Source organism: Misgurnus anguillicaudatus, chromosome 12 (assembly GCF_027580225.2).
Source record: "Misgurnus anguillicaudatus chromosome 12, ASM2758022v2, whole genome shotgun sequence".
In the NCBI taxonomy this organism is placed as follows: Eukaryota; Metazoa; Chordata; class Actinopteri; order Cypriniformes; family Cobitidae; genus Misgurnus; species Misgurnus anguillicaudatus.
In genome coordinates this window covers 32,636,831-32,662,357 of record NC_073348.2, presented here as the reverse complement: position 1 = coordinate 32,662,357, position 25,527 = coordinate 32,636,831, and the positions used below count along the sequence as shown (strand labels likewise).

General features: G+C 36.2%; 2 protein-coding genes across 8 annotated transcripts in view; both read right to left on the bottom strand.

Moving 5' to 3' along the window:
• The window catches only part of phldb2a (pleckstrin homology-like domain, family B, member 2a), a 35,591-nt gene extending 19,636 nt beyond the window's left edge, over window positions 1-15,955 (bottom strand). For 2 of the 7 annotated variants that reach the window (XM_073874428.1, XM_073874426.1), the window contains exons 1-4: window positions 15,638-15,951; window positions 11,993-12,116; window positions 10,474-10,644; window positions 3,372-3,488 (exon numbers count right to left, since the gene is read on the bottom strand). In XM_073874428.1, the coding sequence (XP_073730529.1) occupies window positions 3,372-3,488; window positions 10,474-10,644; window positions 11,993-12,116; window positions 15,638-15,685 (460 nt within the window). In that variant the 5' untranslated portion in view covers window positions 15,686-15,951. Of the gene's footprint in view, window positions 1-3,371; window positions 3,489-10,473; window positions 10,645-11,992; window positions 12,117-15,637 lie in introns of all 7 variants that reach the window. The other 5 variants (XM_073874430.1, XM_073874429.1, XM_073874427.1 and 2 more) reach the window with 4 other exon arrangements.
• A 351-nt stretch (window positions 15,956-16,306) lies between these two features.
• Window positions 16,307-25,436, bottom strand: LOC141348941 (uncharacterized). The gene is made up of 6 exons (XM_073874432.1): window positions 25,133-25,436; window positions 23,027-23,335; window positions 21,311-21,586; window positions 20,904-21,230; window positions 20,701-20,808; window positions 16,307-17,895 (listed from the first exon to the last, which is right to left on the bottom strand). The coding sequence occupies exons 1-6, from the start codon at window positions 25,224-25,226 to the stop codon at window positions 17,426-17,428; spliced, it is 1,584 nt and encodes a 527-aa protein (XP_073730533.1). The 5' UTR covers window positions 25,227-25,436; the 3' UTR covers window positions 16,307-17,425.
• Window positions 25,437-25,527: the final 91 nt, after the last annotated feature.

The following is a 25,527-nucleotide window of genomic DNA, read 5'->3' as shown; positions in this document are numbered from 1 at the left end:
GTAACTTTTTTTGGCTTTGCTGAAGAAGGCCAGAGTTCACATCAGCCCAGCCTAGAATGCTTTCTCAGAAACTGCAACCCACACAAATATGGATGCCTTGAGTTGTAAAGAGAAAAAAACTACTTCTAAAAATGGAAGAGCCAAAGCCAGAATGGGTTGTAGTTTCTGGCACTGAAGCAGAGAGAAAGATGTGGGCCAGAACTTTTCTGCAACCAGAGTTTGACATGTGGGTGTTGTGGTGGTCTCTGTCAGAGAACACACGCATATAGGCGTACATTTTTGCGGACCACCTGCACTCCAGAATGTTTATCTATGTTTTGGATTGTAAATCATCTTAGCTAAGAGGTTGACCTGGAGCCATATGGATGAGATTTCACGTTGTCATTTATTTACAACAGAACAAGGTCATTTGTACAGCTGTGGCAACATGGAGGTTATGTGACCGTTTGCATTAACTGAAGGTCTCTCAGCCAACACAAAGCCCACAGAGAGAGGAAGACGGAAGAAAAGCAGAGGTGGCATATGTTATGAATACGGTTCACATTGGTTTCCAATTATTTGTATTATTTTAAGAATCAGAGACACAAATCACATGGTTTTTGTTGTGAGGTCTATTAGATATGTTTATGAGTTATGAAAGTCAAAAATGGTCCCAAGCTGTCACTAAAGGTCCAAATACAGTATTTACCATTTAGGTACAGATATGTATACATTTGGTGCCAATATGTAGCTTTGAGGTACTAATGTGTACTTTGGCGGTACTAATATGTACTTTTGAGGTTCCAATATGTTCATTTGAGGTGCCAATTATGTACATTTGAGGTACCTTTGAGGTACTAATGTGTACTTTGGGGGTACTAATATGTACCTTTGAGGTGCCAACGTGTACCTTTGAGGTGCAAATAAGTATATTTTAGGTACCTTTAAGGTACTAATGTGTACTTTGGGGTACTAATATGTACCTCTGAGGTACCAACATGTACCTTTGAGGTGCCACTATGTACATTTGAGGTACCTTTGAGGTACTAATGTGTACTTTGTGGGTACAATAATGTACCTTTGAGGTGCCAACATGTTCCTTTGAGGTGCCAATTTGTACATTTGAGGTACCTTTGAGGTACTACTGTGTACTTTGGGGGTACTAATATGTACCTTTGAGGTACCAGCATGTACCTTTGAGGTACCAGCATGTACCTTTGAGGTGCCAACATGTACCTTTGAGGTGCCAACATGTACCTTTGAGGTGCTAATATGTACATTTGAGGTACCTTTTAGGTACTAATGTGTACTTTGGGGGTACAATTATGTACCTTTGAGGTGCCAACATGTACCTTTGAGATGCCAACATGTACCTTTAAGGTGCCAATATGTACATTTGAGGTACCTTTGAGGTACTAATGTGTACTTTGGGGGTACTAATGTGTACTTTGGGGGTACTAATATGTACCTTTGAGGTGCAAACATGTACCTTTGAGGTGCCAATATGTACATTTGAGGTACTAATGTGTACTTTGGGGGTACCAACATGTACCTTTGAGGTGCCAACATGTACCTTTGAGGTGCCAACATGTACCTTTGAGGTGCCAAAACCTTTGAGGTGCAAATAAGTATATTTTAGATACCTTTAAGGTACTAATGTGTACTTTGGGGTACTAATATGTACCTCTGAGGTACCAACATGTACCTTTGAGGTACCAACATGTACCTTTGAGGTGCCACTATGTACATTTGAGGTACTAATGTGTACTTTGGGGGTACTAAAATGTACCTTTGAGGTGCCAACGTGTACCTTTGAGGTGCCAACATGTACCTTTAAGGTGCCAATATGTACATTTGAGGTACTTTTGAGGTACTAATGTGTACTTTGTGGGTACAATAATGTACCTTTGAGGTGCTAACATGTACCTTTGAGGTGCCAATATGTACATTTGAGGTACTTTTGAGGTACTAATGTGTACTTTGGGGGTACTAATATGTACCTTTGAGGTACCAGCATGTACCTTTGAGGTGCCAACATGTGCCTTTGAGGTGCTAATATGTACATTTGAGGTACCTTTTAGGTACTAATGTGTACTTTGGGGGTACTAATATGTACCTTTGAGGTGCCAACATGTACCTTTGAGGTGCCAAAATGTACATTTGAGATACCTTTGAAGTACTAATGTGTACTTTGGGGGTACTAATATGTACCTTTGGGGTGCCAACGTGTACGTTTGAGGTAGCTTTGAGGTACTAATGTGTACTTTTGGGGTACTAATATGTACCTTTGAGGTACCAACATGTACCTTTGAGGTGCCAACATGTACCTTTAAGGTGCCAACGTGTACCTTTGAGGTGCCAACGTGTACCTTTGAGGTACCTTTGAGGTACTAATGTGTACTTTGGGGGTACTAATATGTACCTTTGAGGTGCCAATATTTACATTTCATGTGCCAACATGTACCTTTGAAGTGCCAATATGTACATTTCATGTGCCAATATGTACCTTTGAGGTCCCAATATGTACCTTTGAGGTACCAATATGTACCTATGATGTACCAATATGTATCTATGATGTACCAATATGTACTTTGAGGTACTAATATGTAACTCTGAGGACCAAATATGTTTATTTGAAGTACTAATATGTACCTTTGATTTACTAATTTGTACCTCTGAGGTACTAATATAAACTCTCTAGGTACACGTGTACTTTTTGAAAGTAAACTGCCCCAGTGACAGCTAGGGACCATTTTTCGACCATGTTTTCTCACCGTGTACCTGTTTAAAATAGTTTTCATATAGACTATATGACTTGTCAAGATCAAACATTCAACTCTGTAATAATTCATTATATTTGTCAAGCTCAACTGTTTACAGCTTCAAGTGTTTATAAAAAACTGTTATACATTTCTGTTTAAATGTAATGTTTGTTCATTGTTTATTGTTAAAATCACAGCTATAGCTATACACACATCAGGACTTTAAAACTTAAGACAAATTGCAAAGGTCCTGTTTTGTTGGACCTCCTGAGGTCGACAATGAACATTTGCTAAAGATCAGGTACCTCCTTTCACTGGCATTGACTTAATTTCTCTGGTTCTACTTTGTGAAAAGTGCCAAGTATGATTAAAAGAAACAAGAGAGAAGAAAACATCATCGATGAGATTAATGCGGATATTTACATGTATAATAAACAAGCAAATAAACACAAAATGGAATAAATGAACAGATGGCACAGAATTGCGCTCTTCCTGTGTATAAACCAGCGAGGAACGATAATGGATGGGTCCAATTAAGCTTCAGGCAAGTGACTCTTTGTTTACAAAGACAGCAAAGTGGATCCAAAAGCCAGAGTTGAAGGGGGGGAGGTGGAGGAAGACCTCACTTACCCGTGCTAAGGGACAGCGTGGGTCCGGCAGTCTTCTCCTGCAGCATGTTCTTCATGCGTTTCGCCTCTTCTGGGTGGTTGAAACGGAAGAAAGATTTACCCAGACAAAGAGTGCACCCTGAGAAAAACCAAATTACACACACATAGTCACTTTACCATGAAAATATTATGTTTAAGTCTAAGGCGCTCTAAGGAAATGAGACATTAATAAATCAAGAGTTCAGAAAGTACAGTACACATTCACTTTAGCTTTTATGATCACATAAAACTACAGTAATCTACAGAGGTATGGTAATGACATTATGAAGACAAAACTTTTTTTCCCTTTTCAAGTCTTCCACTCAATAATACAGGAAAAGAGAGAGACAGAAAGAGAGCCTTGAATAAGTGAAAAAACAGATCCAGAATTGGCTCAGATTTCAGAACCAGTCTGAAGATTCTTCTGATGCAAAGTTCACGGAGTCTTGCAGAGGACTTAAATCCACAAGATTAATTTTCCACTCAAGTCTGGGACAAATCTTCTCTTTCTTAGTCTCCGCTTATATATTACTACTGAGTCTGTTTATTTATACATTCATAGCGATGCCATAGAAGAACCATTTTTGGTTCCCCAAAGAACCATTACTATTATACATTTTATAGTGTAAAGTACCTTCTTCCACTACAAATAACCTTTCGTTAAACAGAAAGGTTTTTCGGATGTTAAAGGTTGCTTATGGAACCATTCAGCCAAAAATGGTTCCTCTATCTATGGCACCATGCAGCACCTTTATGGGGAGAAATTTATAGGAGTTGGTTTAATCTGACCAAACCTACAGTACCTTTAAATGTGACATAGAATGATTGAACGGAGTATTTATCCTTGTTCTGTGATGTGACATGTAGACAAAAAATTTTTTGTTTGGGTCTGTAATGCCTTAGAAGCTTCCTAAAAACCTCTCTATTAGGGTGGGGGATTTTAAACAAGTGGTTTTGCACCTATTCGGCTCCCCCTACTGGCTTAACTTGCAATCTCATTACTGATTGGCTGACTTTTCTGCCACTCAAAAAATGTACCCAATTATTTTAAAGTGGAGGGGCAGTTAGATGCCTGTGATGTCATAAGCATCAGTTTTTCAGATTGGGCTGTTTTCTGGCTGACATTTCTAAAAGAGGAATTTCTATGAGACTGAGATGTTTAGCATGTTTGTATGTTTGTGAATGTGGGTAGACTACCATTATTCAACAAAGACAAGGTAAAAATGTTTTTTCATTCTCTGTCCCCTTTAACAGCAGTGGTCTCCAACATGGTGCCCGCATGGAGTCTGTGCGTTGCCCACCAAAGCACATTTTATTTATGGCCTGAATTGTTATTATTTTTTTATATTAGCTTGGCTTCTTTTATGCATGTTAACATTTTTAACCATCAGAGATTTGGGGAAATCACTTCTTTAAGCAAATGTAATATGTCTACATCTCACATTTACATTTATGCATTTCACCAATGCTTTTATCCAAACCATTTACGACAGTGGGGAGCAAAATATCCCATATATAATCAAAGAATGCACAAAAAGCATGCTGTAAGCATACATGGTTTCTTGAAACATGCATAAACACAGACATGCGAATATCTTAGCAGCCCACTCCTGCAGTCTGTGGCTGCCTACGAGGACTCTTTTCAGGAAGTGGGAGATCATTTTACGCTGTTAGCGACACAATCCTTTACCATGAGTTCACCATCTCCAGCCACCTGAGAAAGCTTTGGCTTTCCTAGTATAGACCATCAAGGCAGCACATTGAGAGGCATAGATTCCAGTCAGGAATTTCTTCCATCCTCATCCATATGGTAATAATTGTAGGTGCAATCCGTAACTTGCACATCAATTGATTCATTGTAATTAACACAAAGTTGTCACTTAGAGACAGATGTAAATCAGCTTAAATGTTATGATATGTTATTATAATTCTGTCTCTCTCTTAGATGTGCCAAATACTCTATTGCTGATGTGTCTCTCGCACTCTCTACATCATTGGCAGACATTAACTTTCAGACACATGGACACCCACCCCTCCTCACTCACTATAGTTAACTCACATCAGTTGAACAGCAAAGTTTTGAAGTGGAGGAGTGTACAATTACACACTATATGTAATAGTATCTTGTAATGTAATCACTGCCTTCTAAAGTTTTACGGCTTTGGGAAAGTGCATTTTGCTAAACTTTGGGATTTTCAGCTTTACACAGACCGCAGTCTTTCTCTGTGTAATGATTTGCAGCTCTTGTCAACCTATCAGCACAAGACTCCGGTCAAAGTGATAAAGTGTGTTTTAAGACAACAAACAGATGCATGGTTTAAAATTAATATTAGTTTTCCATTATATCTGCAAAAAGTCTTTAAACTTCAGCACAAGCCCAACACTGTGGCCATGACCACAGTTTCACCCAAATAACACAGTTATACTTAATATACATAGTGTTGTTGTGGCTTAGCTGGAAGAGCATTGCATAAGCATTGCAAAGGTTGTGGGTTCAATCCCATGAAACACACATACTAATAAAAAATAGGTATACCTAAGTCACTTTAGATTTAAGTGTCTGGCAAACGCATTGATTTAATTTTTCTTAATAGCTCCACCAAAATTAATAAGTGCACAATAGTTCGTGTAACAATAACTGTAGTATCTTGGCACAAACTTAGTTACCATGGTAAATGTTTTCAGGATCAAACTCACCCGAGAGACTTTGGCACGCGTAAGTTACGCATCAAATTAACAACTCGCCAGAATGAAAATGTGCGCACAAAAGTGACAAATATCCACAAAGCAGCTGAACAGATCAGGGGAAAACACAGACACCAATGAAAGCAGTTTACTGTCTTACCGGTGGCAATCACGTCGATATATCGCGATTGTATGGGTTAAATATCTCGCGTGCCTCTCATCGACGCAAGCAAACAAGGCACGCGCACTGTATTTCTGTTTACACAACATGATTTACTTTGTGCTTGCCAGTCTAAAGTCCCGTCTATGTCCACAAACAACACTTTATAGTGGCTTTACAAAATTCAAAATTATTTCGCTGTAGCTTTTGGACCAGAACATTAATTTAATAAGAATGAAATCAAATTGTTAAACAATATTACACGACTGACATCGCATTAGTAACTTTACTTTAATATATTGAATGACTTAATTAGAAGTTCGACGAGAGTTTTCATTTACAAGAATAAAACTCACCTTTGTTTATCGTCTCATTGAAGAAGAGTGATGCCCGTTCTGTCTCTCTCTCTCTCCGGCCGGTTTTGCATGACAAAAGACGCGACAGACGCGACGCGATGCTGAGTGCGGTACGAGACCTTGGCCGTGTCTGCGCGGACACTCCTCCTCTCAGCGGGGACGTGCCTGAATAGAACTCAACTGGAGCTTTTGGCGGATCGGGAACGCGCGTTAACGGAACTCTGGCGTTTATACTCTGACTGACTTCATATAGGGATACGCGACTTTTCTGAATTAAAACTGACTCACACTTTTGATCAGCTTTCTACACGTGTGATTAAATTGTTTTAACTCGCAATTTATTGTGATTCAAAACAGAATGGGAATAACCGAAAATCCCTATTACTGTAACTATGACAAATATCTTTGGCTCTGGTAACAATTACAATACGACTTCTTTCACTGGGAATTACATTTATGTTAGCCAAAAGAAACAAAAGCACTTGATTTTTAACCAGCTTTTTAATCTTAAGGTACTCTGTAATTTTAAGTCCTGCAGATGGCTCAAACATAGTAGCCTATATTATAGGACTATATACAAATGTGGGAAAATCATGTTTTAGGAATAAATAAGAATCAGCTTTTATGCTCCAAAATCTAATTTGCAGCCAAAAAAAGCTTAAAAATACACAGACAGAGCATTGCGTCCATGCATTATCAGTGGAAAAGGTTGAGGGTTCGGTTTCCAGAGAATGCAAATACTGTTAAAAATGTATATGTATTATTCACTGCAAGTCGCTTGGGATAAAATCATCTGCCAAATGCATAAATGTACCGCAAAAGATCAATTGTCTACTCTTATCAACAGAGAAACCAAGCTTGTGGTTGACTGCATGCATGCATTATTTCGACCTTGCATTATTTGATTGGAGAGTGCGCTGGCATATTTTCCATTGTAAAGTTCCCTCAGTCTGTATTTGGAAGGAAGATTTGGGGAAAAGAAGACAGACCCTCCCCCCGCCCAGCGGGCACTCTGGGCTCCATCAGTCTCAGAACTCCAGTTGCATCATGGGGAGGGGGAGCTGGAGCGCAGCCCGGCGACTCTGATTGCTTCCAGACCTCAGCTACACATTTTAACACAGACTTTCCCCATATCACCATATTCATACGCACACACCTATAACTCACACACTTGTACACAAACAGATTCATTTTTAATTCCCTCCGAATTCAACTTGATAGATACCATATTTTTGACTTTTTCTCAGTTGTTGTTAGTTAAAAAAAAGAGGGATCTGAAATACAAAGCAGATATTAGGTCTGGAAGACGATGAGTGAATCGTAAGGAATGCTTATTTATGCATGGTGGAGATGCATGAGACATTGAGTAATGTTGGGTGATGTCTTTTCTGAAATTGTATTAATGTTAGTCTAGCTCTATTTATGCTGATTTTGAAAGTTGCAAAATGAAATGTGTATATCACTATTTGTTTAATGCTTTCTGTCCTCTGTTTAATAGAGTTCAACATGTAGCCAACCCTTCAAAAACATGCAAAAACCTTAAGCAATAAAGTGAAGGGTGAGAAATTGAGAGAGAAAATAAGGAGGGGTGTGTGACCAATCAACCATTAAACACAACATTCTCTGGAAATCTAGAGTCAGATAGAAAGTGTGTGACCTCATATCACACTGATCAGACACACAGAAAGAAAAAGAAAGAAAGGGGGAATGGAGAGAAAGAAAACAAACGAAAGTTTCCCAGAGGAACATTTTATTTCTCAGAGGTTGCTCTTTTATAACTCAGTAGATATAATTGAGTTTTGACTTAAATTAGTATCAACTTTGTTTTAGATGTTTTTTTTTCCTAAAATAGTTTGGGGAGTATGAGTATAGAGCTATGAGACTGATGTGATTAGCAATAGTAAGATCATTTGGTTTCGGGAGAATTTAATGAGAAATAATTGAGTTCATACTGAAAACTCTTGATCCAGGACTTGATTTAGGTATTTTGGCCAGCAGAGTTTGGGACATTATTGACATCTGATATTCAGAAGACTTAGGCAGAAGTCTCTATTTGCCCCCCATTTAGTCTAGAACAGTACTTCCCAATCTTGGTCTACCCCCTTCCAGAAAGTTTTAGATGTCTCCTATTTAAAACACCTGATTCAGCCTCCTTCCAGAATGGTTAATGGCTAAGTTAGCACTGTGGTCTTAAAGGGACATTCATTTTCCAGCTCCCCTAGAGTTAAACAATTTATTTTTACTGTTTTGAAATCCATTCAGTCAATCTCTGGGTCTGGCAGTACCACTTTTAGCATAGCTTAGCATAATCCATTGAATCTGATTAGACCATTAGGATTGCTCATTTTATTTATTTTTAAACTTGACTATTCTGTAGTTACATTGTGTACTAAGACCAACGTAAAATTAAAAGTTGCGATTTTCTAGGCAGATATGGTTAGGAACCATACACTCATTCTGGCGTAATAATCAAGGACTTTGCTGATGTAACATGACAGCAGCAGGCTTTGTGATATTATGCACTGCCCGAAAATAGTCCCCTTGGTTACTTTCAATAGCAGGGGACTATTTTCAGGCGCTGCGTAATATCATTGCGGGGATACTACAGAAGAGTCAAGTTTTAAATAGGAAAAATATCAAAACTCTTTTGTTATTTTTTAGCGCGATGCTAATGGTCTAATCAGATTCAATGAATTATGCTAAGCTATGCTAAAAATGGTACCGCCAAACCCGGAGATCAGCTGAATGGATTCCAAAACTTGTAAAAAGAAGATACCTCTATATCTCTTTCTTTTCTTTGAAATCATTTTTGATAGGAAACAAGTTGACATAAAATAAAAATGTTCAATGGCAATGACAAGATGCAATAGAGGTGTTTTTATTACATTTTTATATTGCCATTGGTTTAATGGGTTGAAAGGTTAAAGTATTAATAGAAAGTAACAATTTACAATACAAATTTTGTATCTTTTTTCAATTTAATTACTTTCTGGACTCGAATGGACTCGACTTGGAGAAATCGGCCTTTAAAAACTCGGACTTGAGTCCAACTCGGACCTTTTTGTCATCTTCCCACCTCCAGCGCAGAATTGTCTGTCGCATTTCAATGACGTAAAAATCAAAATGTGACATGGCCGTTCAGACTGAAGTGACATTGCAATACATCAGATATGCATCCGATTTAGGACCACATATGAATGTGAAGAAAATCAGATATGGGTCACATTTGAGCAAAAAAATCAGATTTGGGCCACTTTCGCCTGCAGTGTGAACGTAGCCCATGTCTCCTTAACATGGGGATAAATTAAATCAGGCATTTTAAATAAGGAGACATTTCTAAACATTCTAGGAGGGGGTACTCGAGGACCAGGATTGGGATACACTGGTACAAACATTTAAGATATTATAAAACTTAATACACAATTTGTGTCCATTGAGTTGTTTAACAGACTATTAAACATATGACAGAAAATGAGAGCGCAATGGCCGTGAGAAAAATAAAAAGAAAGAGAGAGTGGGCGAGAGATGTTATTCTTGTGGTGTGTCAGGCCAAAGTAATCGGTGTATAGGAAGTCATTCATTGCTATTGTTTGCTATGAGGTCTCTCTGAGGTTTCAGCAAACAAGGTTAGATCCACAGAACCTGCTGAGTGGCCGAAAAATACATGCCGGCATCAAATAGTTGAACTTCTCTCATAACTATGACCCCTCTGGACAGCTTCAAACATGAAATCTGGACTTAGCACTTTTAAAGGAATAGTTTACCTATACGTAGAATATTTGTACAACTACTTAGGTCATATGGACTACTTAACAGACACAGTCACAAGACATTGACGGCAGTTTAAAATCACAGAGTTAAATCTGTATGTGTGCATTAATTACCATGTGTGAGCTTTGTTGGCTTGCTGACAGGAATTCCATCCAGACTGCAGATATTTTCACAGGGGTGTAAAGTTATGACTCCATCTCTGTTGGTGATGACACAGTGGTGCGGCTGGAGCTCTGGATTATCTTGTGGTAACCCTGCATCCTCACAGGCAATGTGATTCAATTCTATAATCAGTAATAAAATGAATGTTAATGATTTCTATTCAGCATAAAGGCTGCAGTAGTGAAAATGTTAAAAGCAACGTTGGAAAGAAAGAAAAACAGGCATCACTTTGGAAACCCCCATATTAAAAACCTGATATTAAAGTCAGCAGGGGGTCAGGGCCTTTATTCAAACTTAAGTACTGTTTAGCCATCATGGGCTTGCTTTAATGGATTATTTTATTTTTATCCAGCGGCATATTTCCTTTACAGAACCTTGCATGTTTTTCATGAGGTTTAAATGTAAAAACAGGGTAAACATTTTCATGATTTAGCATTTTTAACCTATGAGCAGCAAGGAAAATTCTGTAGAAGTAAACATATGTGGGTGATTCTCACGAAACCATTGAAACACCACGGCACTAATGATTTTAGCTTTAAAATGTGTAATATAGTAACATTAAAAAGCATCAGAATTAACACAATACTGTGTTCTACCTTGTACAATGTGTGATTTCAACATAAGAATTTATAATTTATCTCATTTTCTGCTGAACTTCTCATTACCGCAATGTGTCCGGCTGTGTTTGAACATGCGTTATGTTGTAATTTAATCAAATTAACACAAAAATATTAAGAAAAAAAATAAATGGATGTTTTGCTAGACTACTTTAGATGACAGAAAAAATATTTACTGAATATTCATGTATAATAATAATGAAGAAAAATTAGGAAAATGATGTGTCCATGCCTGATGTTCTCATCCTCCGCAACACTTTTTGAGAACAGTTTAAGCACACATACAGAATTTTAATAAAGTTTGATTTTGAGTGACCAAGCACATGGACCAGTTACTTCAAGATGGCTACCAGGTAAGATCATTTTTTTACAGTTAATTTGAAATATTGTCTTGTCAGAATGCTTACACGACATTTTGATTATCATTACCGCAACAGATGCTTATTAAATGTTAATTTAATTAATAGAAGCATAATACTTTGATTTTAAATGCATGTGCAGAATCTCCAAATTATGTTCTTTCAGGTTTGTCATGTCATTTTGAAAATATGTCAGTGTTGATGTTTTCTGACTGTTGCGGTAATGAGATTTTTTAGGACAAATTTTTTAAATTATGTTACAAAAAGTTTTGAATGATAAGTAAAAGTTTTTAAATGAATGTTCCCATTTACTCCAGACTTTGTTTTTCAATGTCTGGTGGGAAAAAAGTAAATTTAAGCAATTTTTACATTTTCATGCACATTTTTAAAACCAAGTTTTCGTGAGAATCACCCATGTAAATTATTAGATTGTACCTGTTTTAAGGACTGTAAAAGTGGATGTACTGGGTTTATAATATTTTTAAAACACTTACCTTTTGTAAGTGCTATTAAAGTTATAGAAAAGTTTAGATGCCCACTGCCCAAACTGATCAGGTGGGGTGTGGCTGTCATCAGCTTTAGGCCACTCCCAGTGTTAATTACATCCAACAGGGTTTCCTGAAGATAAGAGCCGAGATTTTAATACAACTGACTAAGAAAAAGAATACGTTTTTTTATTGGATGTATTTGAGCTAGTTCCCTTACAAGAACAATACATTAAAGGAACACGCTGACTTTTTGGGACTTTAGGTTATTCACCGTATCCCCCAGAGTTAGATAAGTCTATACATACCCTTTTCATCTCCGTGCATCCCGTAACTCTGTCTGACGCACCCACCGCTAGCCTAGCTTAGCACAAAGACTGGAAGTAAATGGCTCCAGCTAGCATACTGCTCCCAATAAGTGACAAAATAAGGCCAACATTTTTCTATTTATATGTTGTGATTTGTATAATCACAACGTGTACAAATAACAAGGTCATATAAGACAAAGCCATCTTTTAACCTTATACATACTGAGTAATTATATGCTCAAAATGCGAAGCACTGCTACTTGGGCGGAGTGATTAGCGCATCACTTCTCAGGTGCTGCGAGCAAATCACTCCGCCTTCTGAGAATGTAGTTCCCAGTATGTATTTTTTCACTTATTGGGAGCAGTATGCTGGCTGGAGCCATTTACTTCCAGTCCTTGTGCTAAGCTAAGCTAGCAATGGGTGCGTCAGACAGCATGCACGGATATCTAACTATGGGGATAGGGTAAAAAGCTAAAGTCCCAAAAAGTCGCCGTGTTCCTTTAACTACAGACACTGTCCACTAACGCACCCACCCACATGCATGCACATGGACACATTTAGCCAAAAATTGCATATGGCATTTTGTAGCACCTTTATTATTAAGATTAATTTAACGATCTGTCTCAGGTATAGCTATAGTAAAATAACCACTCTGAGCCATGGTAAAGTAATTAGATTTTGCAAGCTGCCAAAGCAGTTTTATAGGTTTTTTAATGCAGCCTGAGAAAAGACCTCTTTAAACCTACACATTCCATATGTTGGAAAACGTGTGTATTAATTCATAGATGTACACATAATCACAGACACAGTAGATTTTAGAGAAGAATGTGATGTGAGGATTGTGGAGGAATGTTTTCCCAGGATATTCTAGGACAAAGTAAGAGAAAGGGGACATGTGGTGCGGGTAAAAGAGGCCTGGCCGAGAGGCCTTACTATAAATTGTCATGATGGAAAACAAATAATTGGAGAGAGTACCATGGTTATATGCTGAGGCACAGGATATGCAGCCAAAAAAAAGCAAACACAGAAACCCATGAAATCAAGTACAATTAACTTAGCCAACCATTACACCAGTTTGATTATGTAAAACAGATTGCAAAGAATTATGGGTAAGGCGAGACTTTTTCCATGAAATGCAAAGGTTGGCTGTAATGTGGGTATTTTTTACTTTTAAATGAAATAACAAAGGTACGTTATTTGTCCAAGTCACACTTTATATGCCACTTGGGTTTATGGGTTGTGCTGTAGGCATAAAATGTCTCTATAAAAGGAATTCTGTCTGGGATAGTTCACCCCAAAATGTAAGTTAGCCCACATTTTACTCACCCTCAAGCTATCCTAGGTGTATATGACCTTCTGAGTTTTATTAGATAATATCCTGGCTTTTCTCAGCTTAGTGCCCCATTTTAAAGCTCCCGCAATCCATCAAAAACGAATCCAAACGGTTATTAAATGTCTTGCAAAGGGTTTTGTAAAATGATGACGTTTATCTCTCTCATGTCGCGTTAATATCACGTTAAAACTGTGGACGCAGCAAATCTGCTTTGGATGATGAACAAATCTTGTTATCCTTCTCCAGTTGGATGGATTTCTGGGTGTTTCCTTTTGGTCCTTGGGGAGGAAGTGGGGATCAGAAACAGCTGAAAGCATTTGAGTCTTTCTGTTTCCAAGTTTCTCAAGGTGAGGTCACTGGGCTGGTCCAGTTCTCCCCAATAATAAAAAAAAATGCTAAAGGGGAAGAAACTTATTTTTAAGAGTTAATCACCTCAACATGGGATAAAATGGGGTCATAATCTTGAAGAAAGAGGATATGTTTTACGTCATCTGTGCATGACTGCAAATAAAGAGCCTTTAGAAATCACAGTCATTCTGTAAGAGCAGCAGAAAGAAACTATTTGCATGACATTTATCATACAAATAATGTTTTTGTTGCTCAGTTGGTAGAGGATTGCGTTAGCCATGCCAATGATCATGCGTTTGATTCCCAAAGAACACATGCGTCATGTGTGTGGTTCCTTTTTCAATGTTCTTCGCCTGGAGAGATCCTGTGTGCATCATGTGTTTTGTCAAAATAAGTGCCTGCTAAAGGGTTTATGGAAAAGAGACGCTCGTGTTTAAGTTCGCATAATCTCATGCGTAATCAAAGTTTACTGTTAAGGGAGTGTCTTGCGTGTATTTTGTGAACGTGAGCATCTCTTTTATCATAAACGGTTTTGACCCATGTGTTAAATTTGTCCAACCACGTCTGCTAATTTTTTAAAGGCCTGCTTTCCCACAAGATTAAATGAGTCAATTAACTGTATCATTTAATAATAGGTCAATTGGTGCCAAGGGATTCAATTAAGTACAATAAGGTCTGCACTTTATTACAGTAAGGGCAAATTCCAACTAAGATTGAAATCTCGTTTCTAGTGGGAATTTCCTGGTGATTGCTCTAAGTGGAAGCAGCCCTGAAGACTGAAGTTTATATGCCCATGTTGGGTTCACCTAAGTCCCTTTTGATGCACTTTTAATGGACCAGACCTATAGACCGTGTAGACAACTAAATCAACCGGGCACTGAAATCCGTAAAGAAATGTTTGTTGGTGAATTTTGTCATTCACAAACTGATAAATGGTTTAACTATCATGTTTTTTTTACAGTACTTTAACGAGAGAGAGAGAGAGAGAGAGAGAGAGAGAGAGAGAGAGAGAGAGAGAGAGAGAGAGAGAGAGAGAGAGAGAGAGAAACTTTGTATAGACGATTTTATCGGACGCACGTGATACACATCTGGATCCGAACTTTACTTCCGGTTTCGTTTTTTTAATGGTCTGACTAGTTGCTAAACTGATCTCTTGCACAAATGCCTCGTCGAAAATAACAAATGTTTTGGTTTCCTAGGTAATCTATGTGTTGTTGTTTTTTGCTTGTTATATAAATAAACTACGTTTAAAGTACTTTGTTCTTTATTATTAGCGGAGTTTACCGGAAGTTACGTGCGGACCACGACAGCCGCTTGTTTATGTATTTGCTATAGTAAACTGTAGTATGTTGTAGTACATTAACTTTGTTAATGTATACTAGTATTAATATTGACTGTTATGAAATGATAAACTGTACAGTAAGACATTTGACAGGTCAGGTGTGCGTTTATGAAAAATAATGCATAGCCTACATGTGGAACATTTCTCCACCAATCAGAATAAAGTATTCAACAACCGAGGTCAAATAAAATATATTCTGGTAAGGCTTACACTAAGTTACAATATCTATGAAATTTACAACTATTTAAAATGGTAAATACTAAAGTATTCTATAGTATTTTTTCATGTGGTATATTTCTTCTTATATTATCAAGAATCTTACCTGTGATGTGATGAAAGTGTCGCTCGTGTCAGTACCAGTAGAGCACATAATATAAGCTCTATATAATATATTTAGTGTGTTTCTTTTTAGTATTATTCAGTCTTCATGCTGTGAGGTCGACGGACGCTTTGATCTCTCGTTTAAATCACGCTGTAAACATCTCCGGTTTCTTGTTTAACGAACTGTTGTGTTTTTATAGTGAAGTACCACAGAAACACTGCCGAATTAATTTCCATCTCTTAACATTTAAATGTCCGTGAGAAGTTGATGTCGCAATGTAAACAGGAAGATGGGATCAAGCCCTTACCAAACTCTTCAAAGACAAAAAATCAGTGCGCAATCTGAAATATATTATTTATTTATTTATTTTTTGACAACTCAAGGAGTAGCTTTCATTCAGCATAGCCTGTAATTCGTGTCAATAATATTTAAAAATATTTTTGATAATTTAAAAATCCACTATGGGATCATACGAATTAACATCAAAGACGAGCAAAGGAGGCTACACAGTACACACTAAAGAAATATACAGTATCCGTTCTTAAGCGTAAGGCTGCATCCTCCGGAGGTCGCATTTGCAGGCTGCATACGTCATCAAGTCTGATTTATTTGCGTTAACGAAGCATTACATACAAGTAATACGTATATTACAACAATTTACGATTAACTAAGTATAATAGTCAACTTTATAATTGTTAATATAGTGAAATAGGACAGTATTTATGACGCATGCAGTCTACAAATGTGACCTACAGAGGGTGCAGTCTTCCGTTTGAGCAACGGCCAAAGAATCCAAAAGGAAATATCGCCACCTGCTGGTTACCGACTGTCACATACTCATACATCAGTGAATCGCAAACTTTTTGACCTCAAGCACCATTTGATGTCTCATAAATATTTCAGATTGGCATTACTAGAAAAAAATACGTTTATTTGTCTTATTTAAAATTATTTTAAGTCATCTTGAGGCCCCATTGGAGGTCTGATCCTGGTTGAAAAACACTACTTAGTTGCTTAGGTGTATCTGTCCACACGCCTTAACAAAAATAATGGTAAACGATCAATAAAATTATGTAAATTAGAATAGAGGAGGAGTGAGATGGAGAAAGATGATTGACAAGACAAAATCTCCACACCCCTCCCATTCCTCTGTTTTGAACTTTATTTATTCATGCATCTCACATAAGTCACATAACTGTAAGAATGAGTCTTAATCTTAAACATTTTAAAACAGAGATAAATAATTCACAAATGAACATAGTTAAAAAAAAAATGTAAATGTCATTTCAAATGTCTAATTTGTAGGTCTATGAGCATAAAGAAATGTAAATTATAACAACATAATACCTATAATAAAACCTTACTGGACTAAAAGTGACATTTGAGTTTGAAAAACCAAACGTTTTGACAACATGTTAGCATGTTTGACTATTCTTCAAAACCCCAGCATCATTATTTACTCAACTACTGCATATATTTCAGGAATGAAAATTGAAATCGAGTTAAAGGTGGGGTGCATGATTTTTGAGAAACGCCTTGGAAAAGAGAGTCGGGCCGAGTACCAAAACACACTTGTAGCCAATCAGCAGTAAAGGGCGTGTCTACTAACTGACATCGTTGCCTGGGTTGCGTATGTGTGGGGTGGGTCTATCAAAAAAAGGTCCAGATTCTATTGGGGTAGGGGCGTGTTTGTTTAGGTGATTTCAAATGCCAATGGCTTTCAGAGATCATGCACCCCGCCTTTAATATAATTATCCAGCACCAATAAAATAATTCAGTAAAGATCAATCACCTGAAGCCATTTATCTGTGAGTGTTCAGGCATTGCCGACACATCATTGTTTTGAGTTACTGTACAGTCCATTTCTATGCTAACTTCTGCATGATGTGAATCAGAAATATCAGGAGCAAGTTCATGTTTCTCGATTTCTTCATTATCACCTGCTTCTGTAATTATATCTGTGAACAGAGTTATGATGCCATACGTTGGTGTTTGTGATCTGGATTCATTGTTTTCCAATGATGTGTCAGATAAAGACAAATCACCCGTAACCAAGCAGGTATTTAGCTCTGTTGATGTAGGTGTTAGATCATTTTCAGCATGTGCTTCAAGTTGTTCAGTTGTTTTAGATGGTGCTTTGGGAATTTCTGTCTGTACAGAATCTAAACCGTTGTGCCTGTGTCTGATTTGACCAGTTGTGTTGCCATGTCTTTTGATTCTTTTATGGACTTCTGAATGGGTTTGTACAGGTCGTTCACCTGAAAGAGAAAACAATGTGTATAAAGTAAAAGATACAGGGACATTGCATAATCCTGTGTATGTTTTCCATTAATAGTGAATGCATAAAAGAACTTTAAGAAAAGAGAGCACAACAATTTCACAACAAGAGTTAAAGGAACAGTATGTAGGATAGTGGCAAAAACTGGTATTGCAATCACAAAACTTGTGGCTAAAAATGGTACTGCAATCACACAACTGGTGGCCAATACACAAAATGACAACATAAACATCAGTTGAGGGCTGCAACTCCACTTATTAAATGACAATATCCTGGCCAGACCACTGTTGTCAGTGATATAAGTATTTAAAATGAAAATGATTTCTTAAAGTCTAGTGACATATCAGGGCCATTTTATGATTTATTGATATACATTTCTTACATACTGCTCCTTTAATAATGGGGTAGCTAGTTCCAGGTGATAAAAGTGAATGGAGTATAAATAAATTTTATTTAGGTAAAAATGTGTTATTTTGTACCTAATATACAAAACAAAATTCTTCAGTACTTCATAAGATAAACTTAAAGGCGGGGTGCGTAATCTCTGAAAGCCAATGTTGACATTTGAAATCACCTAAACAAACACACCTCTACCCCAATAGAATCTGGACCTTCTTTTGATAGACCCGCCCGACACATAATGCAACCCAGGCAACGATGTCAGCTAGTAGACACGCCCCTTACTGCTGATTGGCTACAATTGTGTTTTGGTCCGACTCCCTTTTCCAAAGTGTTTTTTTTTAAATCATGCACCCCGCCTTTTAGAACATCTATAGATGTACTTAACTGTCCTTTTTGAGACACCATTTATTTTGTATTACTGGTATTTAGTAGTATACTATTTCAAGTGCACCAAAGTGCTTTTGAAGTAGACCTATACTTTAAATTTGTATATTTAGGGGCAGTTTCCTAGACAGGAATTAGATTAATCCAGGACTAGGCTTTAGTTATATTAAAACATTTAAGTAGTTTTTACAAACAAACATTACAAAAAAATACAGGTGTGAATTTGTCAGTGCAATGTGTTTTGAAATAAAAGCAGCTCAAACATGCATTTTAGTCTGGGACTAGGATAAGCTCTGTCCAGGAAACCACCCCTTATAACTTTCACTTTAATTTAGGACAAAAAAACAATGTACTACATGTACTTGCTGACATTTACTGTAAATATATTTTCGTAATGTATGTATGTTTTAAAGGGATAGTTCACTCAAAAATGAAATTTCTGTCATCATTTTCTGACTATTAAACCTGTATAAATGTCTATATTCTGATGAACACGAAGGAAAATATTTTGAGGAATGAGGCAGGGGCCGATCATGAGCCCAATTCACTTCCATAGTAGAAGAAGAAAAAACTATGGGAAGTGAATGGGACTCATTTCTCAAAATATCTTCCTTCGTGTTCATCACAACCAAGACAATTTATACAGGTTTGTAACAACACGAGAGAATTGATGACAGAATTTTCATTTTTGGGTGAACTATCCCTTTAAGTACACTTTTTGTAGTATGCATGTATACCAGTGGCATTTGTGGTGGGGCCGGGGGGATTTGAGGGCTTAAGTCCTTATGTTTTGTCAAAAGCCTCTTTTGAGGATTGAAAACGTTTTAGTTCACACATTTAATAGATTTTATCATCTGTAAAGCTTGTATGTGTCGAGTTGTTTAGCAGTACAGTTTCTGTTCTGGCCTGCAGGTGGCACTGTTGACAACACACCGTTAGACTTTGACCACAGTCTTTCATCAGGTAAACAGGAAACAAATACAATTAATTAACTAATTTCAATTATAAATAGCTTAATAATTTAACACAGCTTACAATTTCAATGTGTACGTATGTAAAAAGGATATAACTTTAATAAATAAAATGCAATTATGCACTTATTAAGGAGCCTAATGCTGTTGAAAATTTTATGACCTAAAAAAAATGACAGAAGAAATGACAGGCGGTACTACCGAGTCCTAAAAAATATGGACAACTAAAGCACTGTGAACGTTTTTTTTTTCATGCAAATATTTGCTGTGTTTGTGGGGTCATGTGGGGTCAAGACCCTCATCTGACCCTACGTCCCTGATGTATAGAATACTTATCAATTTAATACTATACTATTTCACTATATTATACTTGTTGGTGTACTATACACTATTTTGGACTGAATCAGACCACTTTTAGTTTAAGTACATTTATGTATTTTTTTATATTTTCATAACTTTGTATTATTTTTAGGGATGCACCGATATGGAAATTTTGGCCGATACCGATAACCGATAACTCTTTATATTTGGGGGCCGATAACCTATATATATATATATATATATATCTATCAGACGATAACCGTTAATATTAAAAATAAGCAGTTATCGGCCGATAACGATATGTCGGCCGATATATCGTGCATCCCTAATTATTTTATAGGAGTAAATATTTTTTTACCCATACTGAGAAAATATTGGACAGAACACATGTTGGGTTGTTGTTATTCAACCAGCAGTTGGGTTAAAACAACCCAGCATTGGGTCAATTTTAACCCAGTGGTGTGTTATGTCCAATATTCACCCAGCATGGGTTAAAAATAACCCAGCCATTTTTAGAGTGTAGTTTTTTTCCATACATGATGTATTATTACCATTTATACTTTATTACTGTACAAATTAATAACACAGTTGGCTGTGCCAACATAATAATGAAAAACTAAGATCTACAATTTGGGACAAAATATATGAAATGCTTTTGTGATCAGAAAATCAAAACTTTATATTAGTGTTTAAGGTATTTGATTTACCTCTCATCCTAAAGCATCGTGAGAGGGCTACAGATATAGTGATGAGAAATATGAAGACAGATGCAGCAGTCCCCCACCACGACCTCCTACAGTCATATTCACCATCATCTGAACCAAAATATTACAATCATTTCATGCATATTAGCTAAATGTATGAATTATTCAATGAATTCAAATGCACAGTATTTTTACTTAAATCTTACCTGATACTCGAACTGTAACGTTGACAGGTATTTGAACCTGGTGTCTCATTTGAAAGCCATAAAATGTGCACAAATAAACACCAGAGTGTCCCAAGCTCTCTGGGTTAAGCAGATAAAGAGAACCGTTGCCTAGATGAGCCTGATCTATGTCTAATTCAGCTTTACTTTCCCACAAGTTAGCGATCCGGCGAGTCCGGCTGTCGTAGTTGAAGATGACGGTGGATTCTGTGCTTCTGATGAAAGACCAAGTAAGGGTAAAATTATGACGAGGTTGAGGCACCACGCAGGGGACCATGAGTCCGGCACCTTCTTCACCAAACAACTCATCTAGAAGATTGAAATAATATTACAAGCAAATGGGTTTGTAACTCCGAAACAACACAGATATGAAAATGCATCTTTGTTACCTTGGTGTTTCAGTGATGCGGTCCAGACCTGCGCTCCATCTGCTGAGACAACAGAGCAGAAGTATGTGTGGTCAGAGATGTTGCCCGTCATGTTGATGGTGCTCTCCACGGTGAAGAGACCTTTGGTGTCTGATGTTTTACGAGTCACGTTCTGGAGGCTTCTGATAGCACTAGCAGGTTCAGTGGCCCAGGTGACCTCAGGAGCTGGATAGATGTTCTGGGACAAACAGGTGACCCTGTCCTCCACCATCTCAAGCTTCACAAATTGAATTAGGGCTGTAAATTAAAGAGGATGCTAATAAAACATGTATTGTTTGGTTCACGCATTTATCTTGCACTTATGCATTTATATAAAGCGATATTCAACATATGCATTTTATCATATATGTGTGTTCCCTGGGAATCAAATCCATGACCTTTTGCACTGCTAATGCAATGTTTTACCAACTGCATTGTATATTGACTATTTTTCACTATCAGAAAATAAGCGTTAAAAAATAGTCACTGCTGCACAAAAAAATCACTTTCTTACTTAGTATTTTTTTGTCTTGTTTTCAGTTAAAATATCTCAAAATTCTTAAATTAAGATGTATTTTCTTGATAAGCAAAATTACCTAGGAAAATAAGTCTAGTTTTTAGACAAAAATATTTAAACTTTAAGTAAATTAGTCCTTAAAACAAGCAAAAAATCTGCCAATGGAATAAGAACAATATTCTTGAAATAAGTTTACTTTTTTCATAAACACTTAAATCAAGATTCTTTTCTTATTCCATTGGCAGATTTTTTTTTTTTTTTTGCTTATTTAAACACAAATTCACTTAAATTATATATTTTTGTCTAAATTTAATTTTTTTATTTTCCTAATTTTGCTCATCAAGAAAATGCAACTTAATTTAAGAATTTTTAGATATTTCCACTGAAAACAAAACAAAAACACCAAGTAAGAAAGTCATTTTTTGCAGTGTGGGGCAGTACCCGTTGAAAAGTACAGATACACTGCAAAAAATTTGTATTTTTGTCTTGTTTTCAGTAAAAATATCTAAATATTCTTAAATTAAGATGCTTTATCTTGATGAGCAAAAGAACCCCCCAAAAAAGTCTAGTTTTTAGACCAAAAACATCAAATTTAAGTGATTTTGTGCATAAAAAAGCAAAAAAAATCTGTCAGTGGTGTAAGCAAAAAAATCTTGAACATTTTCTTAAACACTAAATTCAAGAAAAATTTGCTTACCCCATTGGCAGATATTTTTGCTTGTTTTATGCACATAATCACTTACAGTTTATATTTTTGGTCTAAAAACTAGACTTATTTTCTTGAGTCATTTTGCTCATCAAGAAAAAGCATCTTAATTTAAGAATTTTTATATTTTTACTGAAAACAAGACAAAAAAACTAAGAATTTTTTTCATGAAAATCATTTTTTGCAGTGTATGTATACGTTTGATACCAATATGTACATCTGAGGTACCAATATAAACTGTTTATAGGTGCATATGTGTACTTTTTGAAAGGTTTCTGCCCCAGTGACAGCTAGGGACCATTTTTGGACCTTTTTTTCTGACAGTGTTCAAACATACTACAGTTTTAAATGCATTTACATGGCCAATCAAAAATAAGCTTTTATTGCACTTTGTGTTTGAGAAGGTGAAAAGAAGCTTTTAAAATCAGTTAACCCATGCATACTTAAGTACAGTGAGTGTGACCTCTTTACTGACCTTTGACCCCTAGGTTAACAAAGGTTTCCTGGTTTCCCTTCTTGGTGCTGGTGTAGCACTTATATCTCCCCTGATCCTGGACCTTAACTTTCCTCAGCACCAGCGAGGCGTTTCCCTGCGCGATCTGAGAGTTAAACAGGTTTGTCCGTCCACTGAAGTGTTTGTTCTGAAGTCCGTATTGGTCTTTATTGTAGTAGTAGCTGTGGACGGGGATCTGTTGTTTGTACCAGTGGATAACCACAGCCCCCGTAGGCCTGAAACTGCAGGGTAACACACAGTCTTCGTAGAACAGACATGTAACGTGTGCATCTAGATTGAGACGAAGAAAGCTTAGTTTAGGAGCAAATGTGACCCAGTCTGTAAAAAACATTTGATTTATTGTGATCTCCATATAATCATTTTAGATAATGTAAAAAACATTCTGATATCACCTTGATATCTTAAATACTGACTGAGTACATGTCAAAGATTGATATCAATGTGAAATCAATGACTGAAATCAAACTTTGATGCTTTTATGAGACTTTAGCCTTCATTTCAGGATAATTATTATAATTCACTATAATAATTTTTTATAAGAATTTATGCAGTATTTTTTTGATCAGTTTTACATGGGATGCAAACACAAAAACCTAAATGTACTGCCTGATTCTCAACAGAGCATACATTTTTTGCTGTGTTGTACAAAAAAGCATTTTCTGTCCATTTTATTAATTTAACCCTATAAAACACAATGCGATGGAATGCAAGGTTCAAGACTTTTTTAAGTGTTTGTCAAATGAAACCAGATTGTTATATAATTGCAAATAAGGCTGTCCCCTCCTGAACCTGTTTTTTCAGACAGTCAGCTGATTATTTCCACACTGTAGGTGTTTGGATATTTTCCTGCAGGCGGCAGACAAGGATGAATGAATCCCAGAATCTTATTGTTCTCTTTAACCAGGGTCATTAAACTTAAACTAATGGAGTTTCCTACAAGTGCTGCTTTGATTCATGCACTGAGCCTACAGCTAAACAACAAGACAGTTTAGTTAAACACAAACATTTTGACAAATATTTTTTAACAGTTAAAAAAAGTATTTATTTGCATGTCTGTACAAAATACACGTATCTCCATCTCATTAAGTTAAATACTTAATTGCTAAATAATTTGTTTTATTTATTATAATATAAACACTTTAATTTATATAATACATAAAACATTTATTTATTTTTAAACTTTTTCTGGGAATATAACTATTTGTGCAATAAAAATGCACAAAAATGTTACTTTAACTTAACAGATTAAGTTAAACAATTTCAACTTGTTTTTTTTAAGTTATGCCAACTTATCACAAGTCAAGACTTAAAATAGAAGGTTGAATTCACTTGCAAAAGTTGTTTTAACTTCATGCTGCATTTCTCCAAAATGTGTGACCCACAATGTAAAAAATAATATGCTGGATTTACTTAAAAATATGGCGCATCATTTCTGCATCCACTTTCTTGAGTAAGTTCTACTTGAAAATTGAAGCAATTAAATTTCATGTAATACTTACTTTAAAAAAAGAATGCAAAAATGATGCACTATATTTCTAAGCAAATCCAGCCTTTATTTCTTTTTCAGTGCATTCGGTGAAAACCCAACTAACTTTTTTATAATTTACATTTATGCATCTTTTTGCAGATATTATTATCCAAAGCGAATTAGGAGTGCATTACAAGTTGTATATATATATATATATATATATATATATATATATATATATATATATATATATATATATATATATATATATATATATATATATATATATATATATATATATATATATATATATATATATATATATATATATATAATATATATATATTTCTTTTTTTTTCTTTTTTTTTTTAGCTGTATGTGTGTGTTCCCCTGGGTTTAAACCTATGATCTTTTGCCCTGCTAATGCTCTACCACGGAGCAAGTACCAGGACAAAAGTAACATTTTATCTTAGAAATCACTGAAAAGCATGTTACCCATGAAATCCAGGCCAAAGTCTTTTAATATAATTATGATTAAGTGCATCAAAGTTAGATTTGAATCATCAATTTAACACATATATATGTGTGTGTGTCCTTACCTTTAGTAATGAGTATACCAGACACCCAACTCCGAAGAAGCACAAATGCAGCATATAGATGTAGCACCTCCATTACTGACAGACTGCGCCACATTTACTAGGACACCAAAACCTCTCTCACCTCTCCTTGTATGTGCATGTGTTCTGAGTGTGTGTGAGAAAGGGGGAGAGAGAGAGAGACCCTTGTGGACATATCAATTAAACTGGTAAATAATTAACCGGTTGGTGCATGAGTGGACATATAGTGACCAGAACTGGTTTGGTCATGTTAACAGGTGCAATTAAACTTCAGGGAAAAGAACACGGTGAATTTAAAGCTCAATAAATACTGTTGTGTGATTGTCTGTCTGTGTGTCCATATGTTGTGTTGGAGTTATTTTAGGGCAAAATAAACT